The 21,058-nt window shown below is 39.5% G+C and overlaps 1 protein-coding gene and 1 non-coding gene across 2 annotated transcripts in view; both read right to left on the bottom strand.

Moving 5' to 3' along the window:
• The window catches only part of NEDD4 (NEDD4 E3 ubiquitin protein ligase), a 153,635-nt gene that overhangs the window by 118,098 nt on the left and 14,479 nt on the right, over window positions 1-21,058 (bottom strand). Inside the window, exon 2 of the mRNA XM_003935602.3 lies at window positions 9,776-9,849. Within this exon, the coding sequence (XP_003935651.1) occupies window positions 9,776-9,849 (74 nt within the window). The remainder of the gene's footprint in view (window positions 1-9,775; window positions 9,850-21,058) is intronic.
• LOC120361415 (small nucleolar RNA U13) lies at window positions 22-125 on the bottom strand. Its single transcript, XR_005577614.1, has one exon. It is a non-coding gene; the product is annotated as a small nucleolar RNA U13 (small nucleolar RNA).

The raw sequence follows: 21,058 nt of genomic DNA, 5'->3' as shown, positions 1-21,058 counted from the left end.
ACTACATTTCTTTTTTTTTCATGTGAGACTGGTAATCTGCCCATGTTGTAACAAGCTTCAAGGGTGGCGCATCTTACACATGCGAGTGAACATCCCGTCATGACACTTATAAACTACAAAATGACCAAAACTACATTTTTTTTTTTGAGACAGGGTCTCGCTTTGTCACCCATGCTGGAGTGAGGTGGCACAAACATGACTCACTGCACCCTCAATTTCCTGGGCTTAAGTGATCCTCCCACCTCAGGCTCCTGAACAGCCGGGACCAGAGGCATGCATCAGCACACCTAGCTAATTTAAAAAAAATTAAAAAAAAATTTTTTTTAAAGCAATTGCTTGTTCGTAAAGGATTTTATTTCCCCTTCGCTTATGAAGCTTAGTTTGGCTGGATATGAAATTATAGGTTGAAAGTACTTTTCTTTAAGGATGTTGAATATTGGTCCCCACTCTCTTCTAGCTTGTAGGGTTTCTGCCAAGAGATCCACTATGAGTCTCATGGGCTTCCCTTTGTGGGTAACCTGACTTTTCTCTCTAGCTGTCCTTTGTATTTTTTCCTTCATTTCAACCCTGGTGAATCAGACGATTATGTGCCTTGGGGTTGCTCTTCTTGAGAAACATCATTGTGCTGTTCTCTGTTATTTCCTGGACTTGAATGTTGGCCTGCCTTGCTAGGTTGGGGAAGTTCTCCTGGATAATATTCTGAAGAGTGTTTTCCAGCTTGGATTCATTCTCTCCATCACATTCAGGTACACCTATCAAATATAGATCAGGTCTTTTCACATAATTCCATATTTCTTGGAGGCTTTGTTCATTTCTTTTCACGCTTCTCTAATCTTTCCTTCTCATTTTATTTCATTGAGTTGATCTTCAATCTTGATATCCTTTCTTCGGCTTGGTTGATTTGGCTACTGAAATTTGTGTATGCTTTGTGAAGTTCCTGTGTTATGTTTTTCAGCTCCATCAATTCATTTATATTTTTCCCTAAGCTGTTTATTCTCATCAGCATTTCGTCAAACCTTTTTTCAAGGTTCTTATGTTCTTTGCATTGGGTTAGAACATGTTCTTTTAGCTCAGAAAAGTTTGTTATTACCCACCCTCTGAAGCCTGTTTCTGTCAATGCATCAGACTCATTCTCCATACAGCTTTGTTCCCTGGCTGGTGAGGAGTTGTGATCCCTTAGAGGAGAAGTATTCTGGTTTTGGGTGTTTTCATCCTTTTTGAGCTGGTTTCTTCCAATCTTTGTGGATTTCTACCTGTGGTCTTTGTAGTTGGTGACTTTTGTATGGGGTCTTTGAGAGGACATCTTTTTTGATGTAGTTCTTTCTTTCCGTTTTTTAGTTTTCCTTCTAACAGTCAGGCCCCTCTGCTGTAGGACTGCTGGAGGTCCACTCCAGACCCTGCTTATCTGGGGATCACCCGAAGGGGCTGCAGAACAGTAATGGTTGCTGCCAGTTTCTTCTGCTATCTTTGTCCCAGAACTGTACCTGCTAGATGTTGGCCTGAGCTCTCCTTTATGAGGTGTCTCTTTGGGTATACGGGGGTCGGGGAGCTGCTTGAGGAGACAGTCTGTCCCTCATAGGAGCTCAAGTCCTGAGCTGGGAGCTCCGCTGTTCTGCTCAGAGCTGCTGGGCAGGTACATTTAAGTCTGCTGCAGCGGAACTCATAACCACCTTTCTTCCCAGGTGCTCTGTCCTGGGAAGGTGGGGCTTTATTTATAAGTTCCTGACATGCTGCTACCTTTTTTCAGAGATGCCCTGCCCAGCAAGGAGGTAGCCTAGTCACAGTCTGCCAGCAGAGGTGTTGAGCTGCCATGGGCTCTGCCCAGCTGCTGTGTGAACTTCCTTGTGGTTTTGTTTACAGAGGTATAGTTAGAACTGCCTCAGTAATGGCAGACTACCTCAGTAGAGGTGGATTGCCTCAGTAATGGCAGAATGCCCCAGTAATGGCAGACTGCCTTGGTAATGGCGGACTGCCTCAGTAGTTGTGGACTGCCTTGGTAATGGCTGATGCCCTTCCCTCGATCGAGCTGGACTCTCCTGGGTCCAGCTGCACTTGCTGTGAAATTCTCAATCCAGAGCATTTCAGATTGCTCGTCTTTGTTGGGATGGGACCTGCTAAGCCAGATCACCTGGCTTCCTGTTTCAGCCCCCTTTTTTTCAGTGGAATGGGTAGCTCTGTTTCCCAGGCATTCCAGGTGCCAGTTGAAACAGCCGCCCAGATTTGTGAGTTGTTGTGCGGAGACCCACGGTGCCAGCTGAAACAGCCATGCTGGAGACTCATGGCACTTTTCAGCCAGAGAATCTTCTGGTCTGTGGGCAGTAAAAACTTATTTGGAAATGCAGTGATCATTCACACTCTGCATTGTTCCCTCTGGGAACTGCACTCCAGAGCTGTTCCTATTCAGCCATCTTGGATACACCTCTCCCATTTTCTCTTTATTGATTTTGGCCCTTATTTTTATTATTTCTTCCTTTTACTTACTTTGGAATTAATTCACTCTTCGTTTAATTTATTAAGGTCAGAACTCAAAACATTCATTTATATCTTGCTCCTTTTCTAAGTTAAGCATTTTAAAGATATAAATATCCCTCTGAATATAACTTTAGCTACATCACACAATTGTGATACTGCTGTATTTTCATTTTCATTCAGTTCAAAATGTTTTCTTCTTTGACATATAGATTATTTAGAAGCATACTGATTAAATTTCAAATATTTGCAGTTTTTCTAGATCTTAATATTATTGGTTTCCAATTTAATTTCATTGTTCTCAAAGAACATCTTGTGTATATTTCAATTTTTTGAAAATTTCTGAGACTTGTCTTATGGACCCACACATGGTCTATGTTGGTGAATGTACCACATGCATTTCAAAAGAATGTGGTTTATTGTTTTATGGCCCAAAATACTGGGGCAGACAGACACTGGGGTAGCTTCTATTATCCCCACCTCCTAATGTTCATGCTCTTTGTGTTCCTCTCCTCTTAAGCATGGGAAAAATCTATATATTCTAACCAATAGATTATGGCAAAGGGAAAAAAGTATGTGATTACATTATACATAAGATTGTACCCCATCTTGCTAGGAGACTCTTTTGCTAGCTTTGAAGAAGCAACCTGACAGCTTGTGAACTGCTGAATGGCAAGGAGCTGAGATGGCCTCCAGCTGACAGCAAGAAATGGAAATGCTCAAACTGGGAACCTGCAAGTAACTGAATGCCATGAGCAACCACATTATCTTGGAAGTGAGTCCTTCCCCAGGCAACTCTCGGATAAGACTACAGCCCTACTAATACCTTAATGACAGCTGAAGTGAATTCCTATCATTTCATATTGCATCAGCACTCAAATGTTAAGTTGGACATTTTTATACCAGAAGCAGGTCTTAGTCACCCTTAGCATAGTTTCCAGTTCTCTACCTCCTCTCAGCTCCTCAGTGTGGTCAATTCAGATAACTACCTTACACAGTTGCCTCCTGGTAACCAACTCCCTAAGGAACAAGTAGATACAAGCCACTTGACTTGCTCCACCAACCCCACAAACCCAAGGACTGAATAAATAAGCCACAGTAACCACCTCTCTGTGATGGTTAATACTGAGTGTCAACTGGATTAGACTGAAGGATGCAGAGTATCATTCCTAGGTATGTCTGTGAGAGTATCGACAAAGGAGATTAATATTTCAATCAGTGAGATGGGAGAGGCAAACTCATCCTCAATCTGGGTGGGCACCATCTAATCAGCTGCCAGGGCAGCTAGAATAAAGCAGGCAGAAGAATGTGCAAGGACTTGAGTTGCTGAGTCTTCCAGTCTTCAACTTTCTCCAGTGCTAGATGCTTCCTGCCCTCAAACATCAGACTCCAAGTTCTTCAGGTTTTGGACTCTTAGACTTATATCAGTGATATACCAGGGGCTTTTGTACCTTTGGCCGTAGACTGAAGGCTGTACTGTCGGCTTCCCTACTTTTGAGGTTTTGGGATTTGGACTGGCTTCCTTATTCCTCAGGTTGCAGACAGGCTATTGTGGGACTTCACCTTGTCTATTAAGGAGTATTGATCATGTGAGTCAATACTCCTTAATAAACTCCCCCTCATATATACATCTATCCTATTAATTCTGTCCCCCTAGAGAACCCCAATACAGATTTCTCAGACACAGCATGACTCCATGAAGTTTGTGCCTGCTTACTCTAAACCCACCAAACACAACTCCCTGAGGGAAACGTGCCTGAAGAATGCCCTGGCCCCCAATAAAAGCCTCAGCCCACAGGTCCCCCTTGCACTCTTTCTCCTGTCCCCCATCCTCTCTAGTTGAATGTGCAAGTCGAGATGGCTCCCCACTCCCTGTCAGTCCTGGGAGGCATGCTGCCCTCTTCTTTCTGGCATCTGTAAGTAATAAACTGCTGTTATTTCATGTGCTTTGTTGAGTTACCACTTGTGTCTCACCTGACTGATAAACTCAACCCTAACTTCTTTGTCAGGATTCTCCTAGAGAGTGGCTATCTGCTATCTCAGTAGAAATAAACTGAACACAGGTCAGACAAGAGCCATAAGGGCATCTGCCAGGATATGCAAGTTATATGACAGGAACACCTGGACATGAGTCAGGCACTTAGACGTGAGGGCACCTGCCAGGATAAAGACATACTGTGAAAGGCACACTGTAAACATCTACATCCAAATTCTTAGTCTCATCAGGGCAGGGCTAGAGTTTACAGCCACTCTCATGGAAGAGACTTCAAGACCAAACTAGAAAAAAAAAAAAATACAACAGCAGCTTTTCAAGACCCAGTAACAGAGGACCCTGTAGGTGAGGACCCTGTAGGAGAGGACCCACCCAACAATTTTAACTTCAAATACCATATGTTTTAATTCTAGAATTTTCTTTTTTTTTTTATGGTTTCCATTTCATTTCCTATTTTTTAAAATTTATTGTAGGCATATTTTATTTTCTCTACTGAAAAATGCCTTCTATTTTCCTAGTTCTTTTTAGATAAGTAATTTTGCATTATATCCTGGACATACATTATAAATGTTAAGTTTTGGAGACTGAATTTTGCTGTTTGTGTGTGTGCGTATGTATGTGTGTGTGTGTGTTTGCCTCTTTTATCATTGCAATGGTTTGGATATTTGTACCCTGAATGCATGAACTCTGAACCACGGAAATCATGAGAAAATAAACGTATGTTCTTTTAAGCAACTATGTTTGTGGTAATATTATTATGCAGTAATAAACGAATACAGCCAATATATGGTCTATGCTGGTGAATGTACCATGTACACTTGATAAGAAAGTTGTTAGAAATAGTGTTCTTAGGTAAAAGTTGTTCCTAATATTGTTCAAATGTATGTTTTTGTTGATTTTTTAAAAAATTTAGTTGTTTTATCAACTGCTCAAAGAGAAGTGTTAATGCCTCCAACTATGACTGTCGGATTTTTTTAAATCTCCCCTTTAATTCTGTCAAATTTTGATTCATATTTTTCTAAGTTCTTTTAGCAGGAACACACACATTTACGATTGCTATATATTCCTGATTGAGTTCATTTTTATCATCATGAAATGTTTGAATATTTTTGCATTGAAATCTGTTTTATCATATCCAATTCAGTCTATTTATGCTCACTGTTTGCATGGCGTATCTTTTTGTGTCCACTTTCTTTCAACTTAGCTATGTCTTTATATTTTAAGCATATCTTGTAAGACAGTATATAGTTAGGTCTTTTTAAAAAAATTTATCCTAACAATTCCTGCCTCCTATTTATTTTAATCCATTAATGTTTCATGTAATTATTGATATAACTGGATTTACGTTTACCAGGTTTATTGTTTATTTTCCATGGCCCTGCCCTTTCCTTTTTTATTTTTGAGACAGAGTTTTGCTCTTGTCACCCAGGCTGGAGTGCAGTGGCATGATGTTGGCTTACTGCAGCCTCCACCTCCTGGGTTCAAGTGATTCTCCTGCCTCAGCTTTCCAAGTAGCTGGGATTACAGGTGCCTGCCACCAAGCCCAGCTAATTTTTGTACTTTCAGTAGAGATGGGGTTTCACAAAGTTGGCCAGGCCACTTTTGAACTCCTGACCTCAAATAATAGCCTGGCTTTGCCTCCCAAAGTGCTGAGATTACAGGTGTGAGCCACTGCACCCAGCCTCTTTTACTTTTTTTGATAATTTGTTCCTCCTTTTCTGGCTTCTTTCTTTAATGGAGTTTTGGTCTTTTGCCCAGGCTACAGTGCAATGGTGTGATCTTGGCTCAATGCAAACTCTGCCTCCTGGGTTAAAGTGATTCTCCTGCCTCAGCCTCCTGAGAGGCTGGGATTAAAGGCATGAGCCACCACACTTGGCTAATTTTGAATTTTTAGTAGAGATCAGGGTTCACTATGTTGGCCAGGCTGGTCTCAAACTCCTGACCTCAGGTGATCCATCTGCCTCAGCCTCCCAAAGTGCTGGGATTACAGGTGTGAACCATCAGGCCTGGCCTCTACGTTTTCTTGATCATTTTTTCCTCCTTTTGTGTTTTTTTTTTAACTTTTAAATTTTTTTTTTTTTTTTTTTTTTGAGACAGGGTCTCACTCTGTCACCTAGGCTGGAAGTCAGTGGCATAATCACAGCTCATTGCACCCTTGATCTTCTGGGTTCAAGTGATCCTCCCACCTCAGTGTCCTATGTAGCTAGGACCACAGGTGCCTACAACCATACCTGGCTAATTTTTTGACTTTTTGTAGAGATGGTGTCCCACTTTGTTGCCCAGGCTGGTCTTGAACCCCTGGGCTCAAGTTCCTGACTTTTTAATTTAGTTTTTCAAGAATTTCATTTTAAAATCTACTGTTTTTATCTGTAATTCTTTGCATTTTTTATTGGTTTCTCTGGATATTACAATATACATCATTAATTTTTTATTCCACTTATACTTAGTATTGTACCATTCTACCAAATAGGTCCATAACTCATACCGGTTCCATCCTTTATGATATAGTTGTTATATGTATTCCATTAACATATAACATAAATCTTACAAAACAATGTTGTTAGCTAGGATTTCAACAGCCATATAAAAAAAGATTTTGTATATTCCCAGATATTTACTATTTTTGATGTTCTTCATTCCTGAGGACCTGAGTGTCCATCTGGTTTCAATTTTCTTCAGATGAAAGAACTATAAGATATCTTACAAAGAAGGTCTGCCAACAATGAATTCTCTAGTTGTCTTTATTTAGAAAATGTTGTCATTTTGTCATCTTCCTTAAAAAAATATTTTCACAGAATATAACATTATGGATTGATGGTTGCTATTTTATTGTTCCATTTTTTTCCTGTCTTCATAGTTTTGGGTAAGAAGTCAGTAATTAATTGAATTGCAGTTCCCCCATGTGTAAAGTGTCATATTTTCCTCTTTTGTCAAGATTTTTCTCTTTATTCTTGGCTTTCAACAGTTTGACTATTATGCTACCTCACTGTGTTCCTAGCATTTATCCTGCTTGGCATTTTTAAAATACTATATCCTGCTTGGCATTTTTAAAATACATTTTTAAAATACTATTTAACCAAATTTGAAAAAAAAAAAAAAAACTTGGCCGTTTTTTTCTTGAAAATATATTTTGCCTTCTTCTTTCCCTCCCCTTTCTGACTGTAAGATATTATCTAATGATACCCATGTTAGACTGTTAGATATTATCTAACAAATTCCCAAGGCTCTGTTCTTTTGTTTGTTTTTTTCTTTTCTTTACTCCAATCTTTGTCTTTCTCCTCTCTCTCATCTTCTAGCTAGGTGACAATTTCTACTGATCTATCTTTAAGTTCAGTTTTAATCTTTCCTCTTCTCCATTTGGCCAATAAATCCACCCAACAATTTTAACTTCAAATGCTCCATATTTCAATTCTAGAATTTTCATTTTTTTATGGTTTCCATTTCACTTCCTACATTTTAAAATTTATTGTAGGCATATTTTATTTTCTCTACTGAAAAATGCCTTCTATTTTCCTGCTTCTTTTTAGATAAGTAATTTTGCATTATATCCTGGACATACATTATAAATGTTAAGTTTTGGAGATTCAATTTTGCTGTTTGTGTGTGTGTGTGTGTGTGTGTGTGTATGTATGTGTATGTGTGTTTGCTTCTTTTATCATTGTAATGGTTTGGATATTTGTACCCTCCAAAGTGCATTTTGAATTTTGATTCCCAATGTGGGAATATTGAAAGATGGGTCTTGGTTGGAGGAATCTGGGTCATAATCCCTCCTGAATAGGTTAATGACCTCCCTTGGGAGTGAGCGAGTTCTCATTCTATTTGTTCCTCTCTATTTGTCAAAAAGAGGCTGGCACACCTTCCCCTTACTTCCTCTCTTGCCATGTGATTTCTTTGCGTATGCAAAGTCCCCTTCCGCTTTCTGCCATGACTTTAAGCAGCCTGAGGCCCTCACTAGATGCAAAACCCCAATCTTAAACTTTCCACTCACCAAATCCACCTCTTTTCTTTACAAACTATGCAGTCTGAGGAATTCTGTTACAGCAACACTAAACAGACTAAGACAATCATGCAATTAATTATCTTGTTTGGGCAAGAGCCACAAATCCTGTTTTTGTTTGTCTTTTTGAGACAGGGTCTCACTTTGTCACCCAGACTGGAGTACAGTAGCACAATCTTGGCTCACTGCAGCCTCAACCACCCAGGCTCAAGCAATCTTCCTCAGTCCCCCAAGTAGCAGGAAGTATAGGTATACACCACCATGCCCAGCTGACTTTTTTATTTTTTGTAGGGATGAGGTTTCATCATATTGCCCAGGCTGGTCTCAAACTCCTGAGCTCAAGCAATCCATCTGCCTCAGTCTCCCAAATCCTGTTTTTCAGGCTTTGTTCAGAGCTTTTGCCTTCAGCTGAGTTGCTGAGCTCTTCAGCTCTCTCCCTTCCAGAATCCTTACCATTGCCATGCTTTCTTCAGATTCAGAGATTCAGCAAATCACCAATTGGAAATACTATTATTCTACTTTCCACAACAATTTGCTAATGCTATTTGATATTATTTATTTATTTTCTTGAGATGGAGGCTCATTCTGTTGTCCAGGCTGGAATGCAGTGGCACGATCTTGGCTCAGTGCAACCTCCGCCTCCTGGATTCAAGTGATTTCTGGCTAATTTTTGTATTTTTAGTAGAGACAGGGTTTCATCATGTTGGCCAGGCTGGCCTGGAACTCCTGACCTCAAGTGACCCACCTCCCTCAGCCTCCCAAAGTGCTGGGATTACAGGCGTGAGACACCACACCCAGGCCTATTTGATTTTTAATTGAATCAAAGTTTGGATTCTGCTACTTTCCCAGGCCAGAAGACTCCAATTTTTCCACATTCTGATTCTACCTGCCCTCAGACCTATTTATAGTATCAGGAACTCAGTACCATTCCCTTCTTCCAAACACGAACTTCCCACCAGAATCTGCCTGCTCTGTTCGCTTTCCACTGCCTTCAGGTTGCTGCTTTTTGTACTAAGTCCAGAGTTTATGGCTGTCATCTGCTAAAGAATTAGTCTGTTAGAATTTTACAAATTTCTGGAAGCAGAGTTCAATAGTGTAATATATAATCATTGCTATCATTTGTACTTCTGCCTAATTTCACAAATTTAGTAATTCAGACACCAAGAGATTTAATAAACCACCAATTGGAAATATTACTGTTATAATTTCCACAACAATTTACTAACACTATTTGATTTTTAATTTAACTAAAGTTTAGAAAAAATTAATTAACAAATGCAAAGTTTTAAAATTATAAGCCACATTGATATACTTACCTAGCTCCCAATATATCCTTCTTGGCAAGGCCTACTCCAGCTATAACTTTTATTCTCACAATTCGTGAATTTTCCTAAAATAAGAAAATTTAGATTTAATATACTTATAAGTTAACTTAATATATTTATAAGTTATTTAATGTACTTATAAGTTAACTAAGACACAATCTTCTAAAAATATTTATCACATAAAGTAATTAGGATATTAAAATTAATTGAAGAATTTTTCAATAATTTGGTTAAAAGTTACATAGGAAAAAAGACAATTATTTGTAGATGACCTGATTATTTACAAAGATAAGCAAAAACTTGAGTCAAATTATTATAATAAGAATTTATCACTGTGTCCAAGAAAATCTAAAGCTAAAGTATTGCAACTAATATGAATTTCTAATTATTGCTATACACATACACAAAAGTGAAAGTTCATCATCATTTGGTTTTTGCGTTTTTTTGTGTTTTTTTTGAGACAGAGTCTCATTCTGTTGCACAGGCTGAAGTGCACTGGTGTGATCTTGGCTCACTACAACCTCTGACTCCTGAGTTCAAGTGATTCTCATGCCTCAGCCTCCCAAGTAGCTGGGATTACAGGCATGCACCACCATTCCTGGCTAATTTATCTATTTTTAGTAGAGACAGACTTTCACCATCAGTTTAGCTGGTCTTAAACTCCTGTCCTCAGGTGATCTGCCTGCTTCAGCCTCCCAAAGTATTGGGATTACAGGCATGAGACACTGCACCCAGCCCATAATTATTTGTAATAACTACTTAGAAAAGGTTATTTTAAAAATCCCATTCAATAGACAACAGAGTATATAACAATGTGTGGATATTATAATGCATCAAATATTAAATATCTTTGATATGATGGCATGGAAGTTTTATAAAGAGGGTCTTAAATTTAAGAGATACAGACTGAAGTGTTTAGGGATAAAGTAGCACAAAGTTTGCAACTTACTTTCAAATTACTTAGCAAATAAAAAAAACTGAACGTGACCATGCTGTGTCGATGTGTGTACTAATACAAATAAAGAAGAATAAGCAAAATGTTACCAATTTGTGGATTTAGTTCTTGAGTATTCAGGTGTATACTGTACTACTTATACTACTCTTTTAACTGTTCTGTAGGTTTAAAATTGTTCAATATAAAAAGATAAGAAAAAATTATAAAACATTATGCATACTTTTTTTAAAAATTCACATTATGAAACTGTTAGAACAGAAATAAAATAAGAAATACAAAAACCTTCATAGATAACATTATAAAATATTGCCAGGCATGGTGACACGCACCTATAATCACAGCACTTTGGGAGGTCAAGGTGAGAGACTCACTTGAACCCAGAAGTTTGAGACCAGTCTGGGCAATATAACAAGACCCCATCCCTCCAAAAAATTAAGCTAGCCATGGTGACTTGTGTCTGTAATCTCAGCTACTAGGGAAGTTGAGGCAGGAGAATTGCCTGAGCCTAGGAGTTTGAGTTTATAGTGAGCTATGAATACCACTGCACTCCAGCATGGGTGACAGAGCAAGATCCCATAAAAAAATTTATAAAATATTGAAGAACATAAACAAGACCACAATAAATGGAGAAATCCACTGTGTTTATGTGTGAAAATATTTAATATTGTATTTTTTCTCCAAAGTAATCTATAAATTTAATACAATTCCAACTGAATTCACATTTTTTCATGGATATTTACAAATAATTCCAAAATTCATATGGAAGAGTCAAAATGAGTAAAGAAGTAAACGATAACATTCCATCACTCTCTTATACTAAAACATAAAACCAAATTCCATGTAAAATCTAAAAGTGAAAGCTTTTTAAAACATTCATTTAAAATTTTAGAGTAGTTCTATATCATTTGGAACCATTAAAAAAATATGAACACTAACAGCAAAAATTATTAAATTCCACAATAATATAATTATATACCTTTAGTATGAGAAAAAATATGTGCAAAATGAAAAAAATAAGGGGATAATTTAGATACTTCTTCCTGTAGACATATCCAAAATATATACAGGAGGGTCAATCCAAGATGGCCGTTTAGGAACGGCTCAGAGTTGCAGCTCCCAGTAAAAGCGCAGAGGGTGAGCGGACGCTGCATTTTTATTGCCCACGGACCAGGAGATTACCAGGCGGAGGAGCCCCATGGGTCGCCAGCACGGCTGTTTTGGCCGGTGTGGTTCTTTTGGTCAGCGCGGCTGCTTTGTTGGTGACCCGGCCAGCAGTTCTCCATACAAAATACACTGGTCCAGGTGCCCTTTCAGTTGGCAATTGGAGCCCTGGGAAGTTGCCCATTCATCTGATTAAAGAGGGGACTGAACAGGGAGCCAGGCCAGGAGATTCCTGGGCAAAAAAAGCACCATGAATCTCAGCGCTGCTGCTGGCACAGTGAGTCGCCACAAAGGAAATCACACAGATCCTGGTGCCATTTCAACAGGCGACTGAAACACCTGGGATAGAGTTGACTGTTCAACTAAAAAAGGAAAAAAAGGCTCTGAGGCAGGGAGCCAGGTGATCAGGCTCGGCTGGTCCCACCCCCACAAAAGAACAGCAATCAGAAACTCTCTGTATTGAGAGTTTCACAGCAAGGGCAGCTGAACCTGGGACGGTTCAGCTCTGTGGCGGAGGGGTGTCCACCAATACCGAGGCATTCCACCACTACAGAGGTAGTCTGTCATTGCTGAGGCAGCCTGCCATTGCCGAGGCAACCCGCCATTGCTGAGGCGGGCTGCCATTGCCAAGGCAACCCACCATTGCCAAGGCAACCTGCCATTACAGAGATAGTCCGCCAATACAGAAGTAGGCCACCATTGCTGAGGCAGTTCTAACTACACCCATATAAACAGGACTGCAGAGAAGTTCACACGGCAGCTGGGCGGAGCCCACAGCAGCTCAGCAAAGCCTCTACAGGCAGACAGTGACTAGGCTGCCTCCTTGCTGGGCAGGACACCCCTAAAAAAAAAAGGCAGCAGCACAACGGAAACTCATAAATAAAGCCCTAACTCCCTGGGACACAGCACCTGGGAACAAAAAGCAGTTTATGAGTTCTGCTGCAGCAGACCTAAATGTACCCACCCAGCAGCTCAGCACTTGAGCTCCTATAAAGGAAAGACTGTCACCTCAAGCAGCTCCCTGACCCCTGTATACCCAAAGAGTCACCTCATAAAGGAGAGATCAGACTGACATTTGGTGGGTATCCTTCAGGGACAGGTAGCAGAAGAAGGAACTGGTAGCAACCCTTACTGTTCTGCAGCTGCTGCAGGCGATCCCCAGGCAAGCAGGGCCTGGAATGGACCTCAGCAGTCCTACAGCAGAGGGGCCAGACTGTTAGAAGGAAAAATAAGAAACATAAATAACTTCATCATCAACAAACAAAACATCCACTCAGAGACCCAATCTGAAAGGCAGCAACTACAAAGACGACAGGTAGATAAATCCATAAAGATGGGAAGAAACCAGCACAAAAAGAATGAAAACACCCGAAACCAGAACACCTCTCCTCCTACAAGGGATCACAACTCCTCACCAGCAAGGGAACAAGGCTGGATGGAGAATGAGTGTGATGAAATAACAGAATAAGACTTCAGAAGGTGGGTAGTAAGAAACTTCTGTGAGCTAAAAGAACATGTTCTAACCCAATGCAAAGAAACTAAAGACCTTGAAAAAAGATTTGATGAAATGCTAACGAGAATGGACAACTTAGAAGGGAATATAAATGAATTGATGGAGCTGAAAAACACAACACGAGAACTTCGCGAAGCATGCACAAGTTTCAACAGCTGAATTGGCCAAGCAGAAGAAAGGATATCAGAGGTCGAAGATCAACTCAAAGAAATAAAATGAGAAGGTATGATTAAAGAAAAAACGGTAAAAAGGAATGAACAAAGTCTCCAAGAAATGTGGTACTATGTGAAAAGACCTAATCTACGTTTGATAGGTGTGCCTGAATGCAGCGAAGAGAAGGAATCCAAGCTGGAAAATACTCTTCAGGACATTATCCAGGAAAACTTCCACAACCTAGCAAGGCAGGCCAATATTGAAGTCCAGGAAATACGGAGAACACCACAAAAATATTCCTCATGAGGAGCAATCCCAAGGCACATAATCGTCAGATTCACCAGGGTTGAAATGAAGAAGAAAATGCTAAGGGAAGCCAGAGAGAAAGGTCAGATTACCCACAAAGGGAAGCCCATCAGACTCACAGCAGATCTCTCAGCAGAAACGCTACAAGCCAGAAGAGTGGGGGCCAATATTCAACATCCTTAAAGAAAAGAACTTTCAACCCAGAATTTCATATCCAGCCAAACTAAGCTTCATAAGTGAAGGAAAAATAAAATCCTTTGCAAACAAGCAAGTACTCAGAGATTTTTGTCACCACCAGGCCTGATTTACAAGAGCTCCTGAAAGAGGCTCTACATATAGAAAGGAACAACCAGTACCAGCCACTCCAAAAACATGCCAAATGGTAAAGAGCATCAACACAAAGAAGAATCTAAATCAACTAATGGGCAAAACAGCCAGCTAGCACCAAAATGGCAGGATCAAATTCACACATAACAATATTAACCCTAAATGTAAATGGACTAAATGTCCCAATCAGAAGACACAGACTGGCAAATTGGATAAAAAGCCAAAACCCATTGGTGGGCTATATGCAGGAAACCCATCTCACATGCAAGGATACTCGAAGGCTCAAAATAAAGGGATGGAGGAAGATTTACCAAGCAAATGGAGAGCAAAAAAAAGCCGGAGTTGCCATTCTCATCTCTGATAAAATAGACTTTAAGGCAACAAGGATCAAAATAGAAAAAGAAGGACATTACATAATGGTAAAAGGATCAATGCAACAATAAGAGTTAATGAAGGAGACACAAAAAAACCTTTCAAAAAATTAATAAATCCAGGAACTGGTTTTTCGAAAAGATCAACAAAATAGACAGACCACTAGCCAGATTAATAAAAAAGAAAATAGAGAATAACCAAATTGATGCAATAAAAAATGATAAAGGGGATATCACCACAGATTCCACAGAAATTCAAACCATCATCAGAGATTATTACAAACAACTCTATGCACATAAACTAGTAAACCTGGAAGAAATGGATAAATTCCTGTACACTTGCCTCCTCCCAAGCCTGAACCAGGAAGGAGCTGAAACTCTGAACAGACCCATAACAAGGTCTGAAGTTGAGGCAGCAATTAAGAGCCTACCACCCCAAAAAAGCCCAGGTCCAGACAGGTTCACAGCCAAATTCTACGAGACATACAAAGAGGAGGTGGTAGCATTCCTTCTGAAACTATTCCAAATAATCCAGAAAGAGGGAATCCTTCCCAAATCATTTTATGAGACAAACGATACCAACCTGGCTCCGACTCAAAAAGAAAAGAAAACTTGAGGCCAATATCCATGATGAACATAGATGCAAAAATCTTCAATAAAATACTGGTAAGCCAATTGCAACAGCACATCATAAAGCTTATCCACGATGATTGAGTAGGCTTCATCCTGGGGATGCAAGGCTGGTTCAACATACCCAAGTCTATAAATGTAATTCACCACATAAACAGAACCAAAGACAAAAACCACATGATTATCTCAATAGATGCAGAGAAGGCCTTTGACAAAATTCAACAACACTTTATGCTAAAAACCCTCAATAAATTAGGTATTGATGAAACCTATCTCAAAATAATAAAAGCTATTTATGACAAACCAACAGCCAATATCATACTGAATGGGCAAAAAACTGCAAGCGTTCCCTTTGAAATCTGGCACTAGACAAGGATGCCCTCTCTCACCACTCCTATTCAATATAGTACTGGAAGTTCTAGCCAGAGCAATCAGGCAAGAAAAAGAAATAAAGTGTATTCAAAGAGGAAAGGAGGAAGTCAAATTGTTTCTATTTGCAGACATGATTGTATATCTAGAAGACCCCATCATCTCAGCCCAAAATCTACTGAAACTGATAAGCAACTTCAGCAAAGTCTCAGGATACAAAATCAATGTGCAAAAATCACAAGCATTCCTATACACCAATAACAGACTTAGAGCCAAATCAAGAACGAACTGCCATTCACAATTGCCACAAAGAGAATAAAATACCTAGGAATACAACTAACAAGAAAGGTAAAGTTCTCTTCAAGGAGAACTACAAGCCACTGTTCAAGGAAATAAGAGAGGACACATACAGATGGAAAAACATTTCTTGCTCATGGTTAGGAATAATAATTATTGTGAAAATGGCCGTATTTCCCAAAGTAATTTTGCTATCTCCATCAAGCTACCTATGACCCTCTTCACAGAACTGGAAAAAAGCACCTTAAGCTTCATATGAAACCAAAAGAGAGCCCACATAGCCAAGACAATCGTAAGCAAAAAGAACAAAGACAGAGGCATCATGGTACCTGACTTCAAACTACACTACAAGGCTATGGTAATCAAAACAGCATGGTACTGGTACCAAAACAGAGATATAGACAAATGGAACAGAACAGAGTCCTCAGAGGCAATGCCACACATCTATAACCATCTGATCTTTGACAAACCTGACAAAAACAAGCAATGGGGAAAGCATTCCCTGTTTAATAAAGGTTGATGAGATAACTGGATAGCCATGTGCAGAAAATAGAAACTGGACCCCTTCCTGATACCTTACACTAAAATTAACTCCAGATGGATTAAAGACTTAAATATAAGACCTAACACCATAAAAACCCTAGAAGGAAACCTCGGCAAAACCATTCATGACATAGGCATAGGCAAGAACTTCATGACTAAAACACCAAAAGCATTGGCAACAAAAGCCAAAATAGACAAATGGGATCTAATTAAACTCCAGAGTTTCTGTACAGCAAAAGAAACAATCATTAGAGTAAACCAGCAACCAACAGAATGGGAAAAAATTTCTGCAATCTATCCATCTGACAAAGGGCTAACATCCCGAAGCTACAAAGAACTAAAACAGATTTTCAATAAAAAAACAAATCCTTCAGAAGTGGGCAAAGGACATGAACAGACACTTTTCTAAAGAAGACATATATGAGGCCAACAAACATATGAAAAAATGCTCATCATCATTGGTCATTAGAGAAATGCAAATCAAAACCACAGTGAGATACCATCTCATGCCAGTTAATGGCAATCATTAAAAAAATCAGGAGACAATAGATGATGGAGAAGATGTGGAGAAATAGAAACACTTTTACACTGTTGGTGGGAGTGTGAATTAGTTTAACTATTGCGGAAAACAGTGTGGCGATTCCTCAAGGACCTAGAAATAGAAATTCCATTTGACCAAGCAATCCCATTACTGGGTATATATCCAAAGGATTATAAATCATTCTATTATAAAGACACATGCACACATATATTCACTGCGGCACTGTTTACAATAGCAAAGACTTGGAACCAACCCAGTGCTCATCAGTGATAGACTGGACAAGGAAAATGTGGCACATATATACTATGCAGCCATGAAAAAGAATGAGGTTGTGTCCTTTGTAGGGACATGGATGAATCTGGAAACCATCATTCTCAGCAAACAGACACAAGAACAGAAAATCAACCACCACATGTTCTCACTCACAGGTAGGTGTTGAACAATGAGAACACATAGACACAGAGAGGGGAGCATCACACACTGGAGTCTGTTAGGGGGCACTAGGGGAGGGACAGTGTGGGGTAGGGAAGTTGGGGAGGGATAACATGGAAAGAAATGCCAGATATAGGTGACGGGGGATGGAGACAATAAACCACATTGCCATGTATGTGCGTATACAATGATCAGCATGATCTGCACATGTACCCCAGAACCTAAAGTACAATAAAATATATACACACACACACACGTATATATATAAACCTGACTACAGATAACACATAGCTCAACACAATAAAAACCAAATATGACAGACCCATAGACAGCATTATGGTAAATAGGGAGAAACTTAAAGCCTTTCCTCTATGATCTGGAACAAGATAAGGATGTCCACTTTCTTTCTTTCTTTTTTTTTTTTTTTTTTTGATGGAGTCTTGCTCTGTCGCCCAGGCTAGAGTGCAGTGGCACAATCTCAGCTCACTGTAACCTGTGCTTCCCAAGTTCAAGCGATTCTCCTGCCTCAACCTCTTGAGTAGGTGGTACTACAGGTGTGTGCCCATATACTCAGGTAATTTTAAAAACAAACAAATTGGCCGGGTGCGGTGGCTCACGCCTGTAATCCCAGCACTTTGGGAGGCCGAGGCAGGTGGATCATGAGGTCAAGAGATCGAGTCCATCCTGGTCAACATGGTGAAACCCCGTCTCTACTAAAAATACAAAAAAATTAGCTGGGCATGGTGGCATGTGCCTGTAATCCCAGCTACTCAGGAGGCTGAGGCAGGAGAATTGCCTGAACCCAGGAGGTGGAGGTTGCAGTGAGCCGAGATCGCACCATTGCACTCCAGCCTGGGTAACAAGAGCGAAACTCCGTCTCGAAAAAAAAAAAAATTTTCACATTCATGAATTGGAAGAATATGGTTAAAATGTCCATAATACCCAAGGCAATCTACAGATTCAATGCAATTCCTATAAAAATACCAATGACATATTTCACAGAAATAGAAAAAACAATCCTAAAATATATGAAATCACAAAAGATCCAGAATAGCCAAAGTCATTCTGAGGAAAAAGAACAAAATGGAGTCAAATTAATTACTGGATTTTAAATTATACTGCAGAGCTATAGTATGCAACACAACATGGTACTGACATAAAAAGAGACATACAAACTTGTGGAACAGAATAGAGAACAAAGAAGTAAATCTATACATATACAGTAAACTCCTTTTTGACAAAGGTGCTATGAACACACAGTTGGGAAATGATAGTCTCTTCAATAAATGGCACTGGGAAAACTGGTATCCACCTGCAGAAGAATCAAACCAGACCCCTATCTCTTGTCATATACAAAAATCAAATCGAGATATTGAGGAAACTCTCCAGGACACTGGTCTAGGCAAAAATTTCTTGAGCAATACCCCAAAGCACAAGCAACCAAACCATAAATGGACAAATTGGATTACATCAACTTAAAAAGGTCCTGCATTGGCCAGGCGCAGTGGCCCATGCCTGTAACCCAACACTTTGGGAGGCCGTGGCGGGCAGATCATAAGGTCAGGAGATCAAGATCATCCTAGCTAACATGGTGAAACCCCATCTCTACTAAAAATACAAAACATTAGCCGGACATGGTGGCACATGCCTGTAGTCCCAGCTACTTGGTAGGCTGAGGCAGGAGAGTTTGCTTCAACTGAGGAGGTGGAGGTTGCAGTGAGCTGAGATGCCACTGCACTCCAGCATGGGTGACAGAGCAAGACTCTGTCTCAAAAAAAAAAAAAAAAAAAAAAAAGAACAGCTCCTGCATAGTAAAGCAAATAATCAACAAAGTGAAAAGACAGCCAACAGAATGGGCAAAAATATTTTCAAACTATCCAACAAGGGACTAATTACCAGAAAATATATGAAGCTCTAACAACTCAATTGGAAAAACTCCAATAATCTGATTTTAAAATGGGCAAAAGATCTGAATATATATTTCTCAAAAGAAGACGTACAAGTGGAAAACAAGTATTTGAAAAGGTGTTCAATATCACTAATCAGGGAAGTGCAAATCAAAACTACAATGTGGTATCATCTTACCCCAATTAAAATGGCTCTTATCCAAAAGACAGGCAATAAAAATGCTGGCAAGAATGTGGCAAAAGGGGTATCCTCATACTCCGTTAATGAGAATGTAGATTAGCATAACCACAATGAAGAACACTATGGAGTTTCCTCAAAAAAGTAAAAATAGAATTATTATATGTTCCAACAATCCACTGCTGACTATATACCCAAAGGAAACGTAATCAGGGCATTGAAGAGATAGCTGCATTCCCACGTGTATTGCAGCACATCTGGAATCAATCTGTTATCATCAACAGAGGACTGAATTAAAGAAAATGTGGTATGTAAACTCAATGCAGTCCTATTCAGCCATAAAAAAGAATGAGATTCCGTCGTTTACAACAACACAGTTAGAAATGGAAGACACTATGTTAAGTGAAATGAGACAGGCAGAGAAGAACAAAGTTTGTACATTCTCACACGTTTGTAAGAAGCATAGTGGGACCTGGAGGAAGTGGATGAGCACAAAAATATAATTAGATACAACGAATAAGACCTAGTACTTGATAGCACAATAGGGTGCCTACAGTCAGCAATAATTTGTTGTACATTCCAGAATAACAGAGGGAAAACACTTAGAATGTTTGCGACACAAAGAAATGGTGAAAGCTTTAACTAATATAGTCCCCATTTACCTGGATGTGGTTATTATACATTGCATGTCTGTATGAAAATATCTCATGTACCCCATGAATATATATACCGTGTCCATAAAAGTTAAACATTTTTAAAAAATTTAGCCGGGCGCGGTGGCTCAAGCCTGAAATCCCAGCACTTTGGGAGGCCGAGGCGGGTGGATCACGAGGTCGAGAGATCGAGACCATCCTGGTCAACATGGTGAAACCCCGTCTCTACTAAAAATACAAAAAACTAGCTGGGCGTGGTGGCGCGTGCCTGTAATCCCAGCTACTTAGGAGGCTGAGGCAGGAGAATTGCCTGAGCCCAGGAGGCGGATGTTGCGGTGAGCCGAGATCGCGCCATTGCACTCCAGCCTGGGCAACAAGAGTGAAACTCCGTCTCAAAAAAAAAAAAAAAAAAAAAAAAAAAAAAAAAAATTTAAAAGATCAACAAATATGAAATGTGATAGCACAAGAGATAGCAAATTAACTGATTCTATTCTAAAATGATTCCACTGATAAGAGGAATGTCTTTCTCAGAAGAGATCTGAGTGGGAGAAAATACATATATCATAGATTACTTATTTTAACCTTCTTCCTTCTAAAGATTTACAAACACCTCTGTTCCAGGAGATCTTGCTAAATAACTAGGATATAGTCGTGGCTGCAGAATGGTATTTCAGTCAATGATGGACAGCATATATGATGGTGGTCCCATAAAATTATTATACCCAATTTCTACTTTGTCTTTTCTATGTTTAGATATGTTCAGATATGTAATATTTATATTGTATTACTACTGCATACAATATTCAGTGCAGTATCATGCTGTAAAGGTTTGTAGACTAAGAAAAATAGGCGGTATCACACAGCCCTATGTGTGCAGTAGGTTATACTTTCTAGGTTTGTGTAAGTACATTCTATGATGTTTGCACAATGATGAAATT

The sequence above is a fragment of the Saimiri boliviensis genome, chromosome 2 (genome assembly GCF_048565385.1).
Source record: "Saimiri boliviensis isolate mSaiBol1 chromosome 2, mSaiBol1.pri, whole genome shotgun sequence".
Classification (NCBI taxonomy): domain Eukaryota; kingdom Metazoa; phylum Chordata; class Mammalia; order Primates; family Cebidae; genus Saimiri; species Saimiri boliviensis.
The sequence above is the reverse complement of the archived record's forward strand: the minus strand, read 5'-3'. Positions and strand labels throughout refer to the sequence as shown.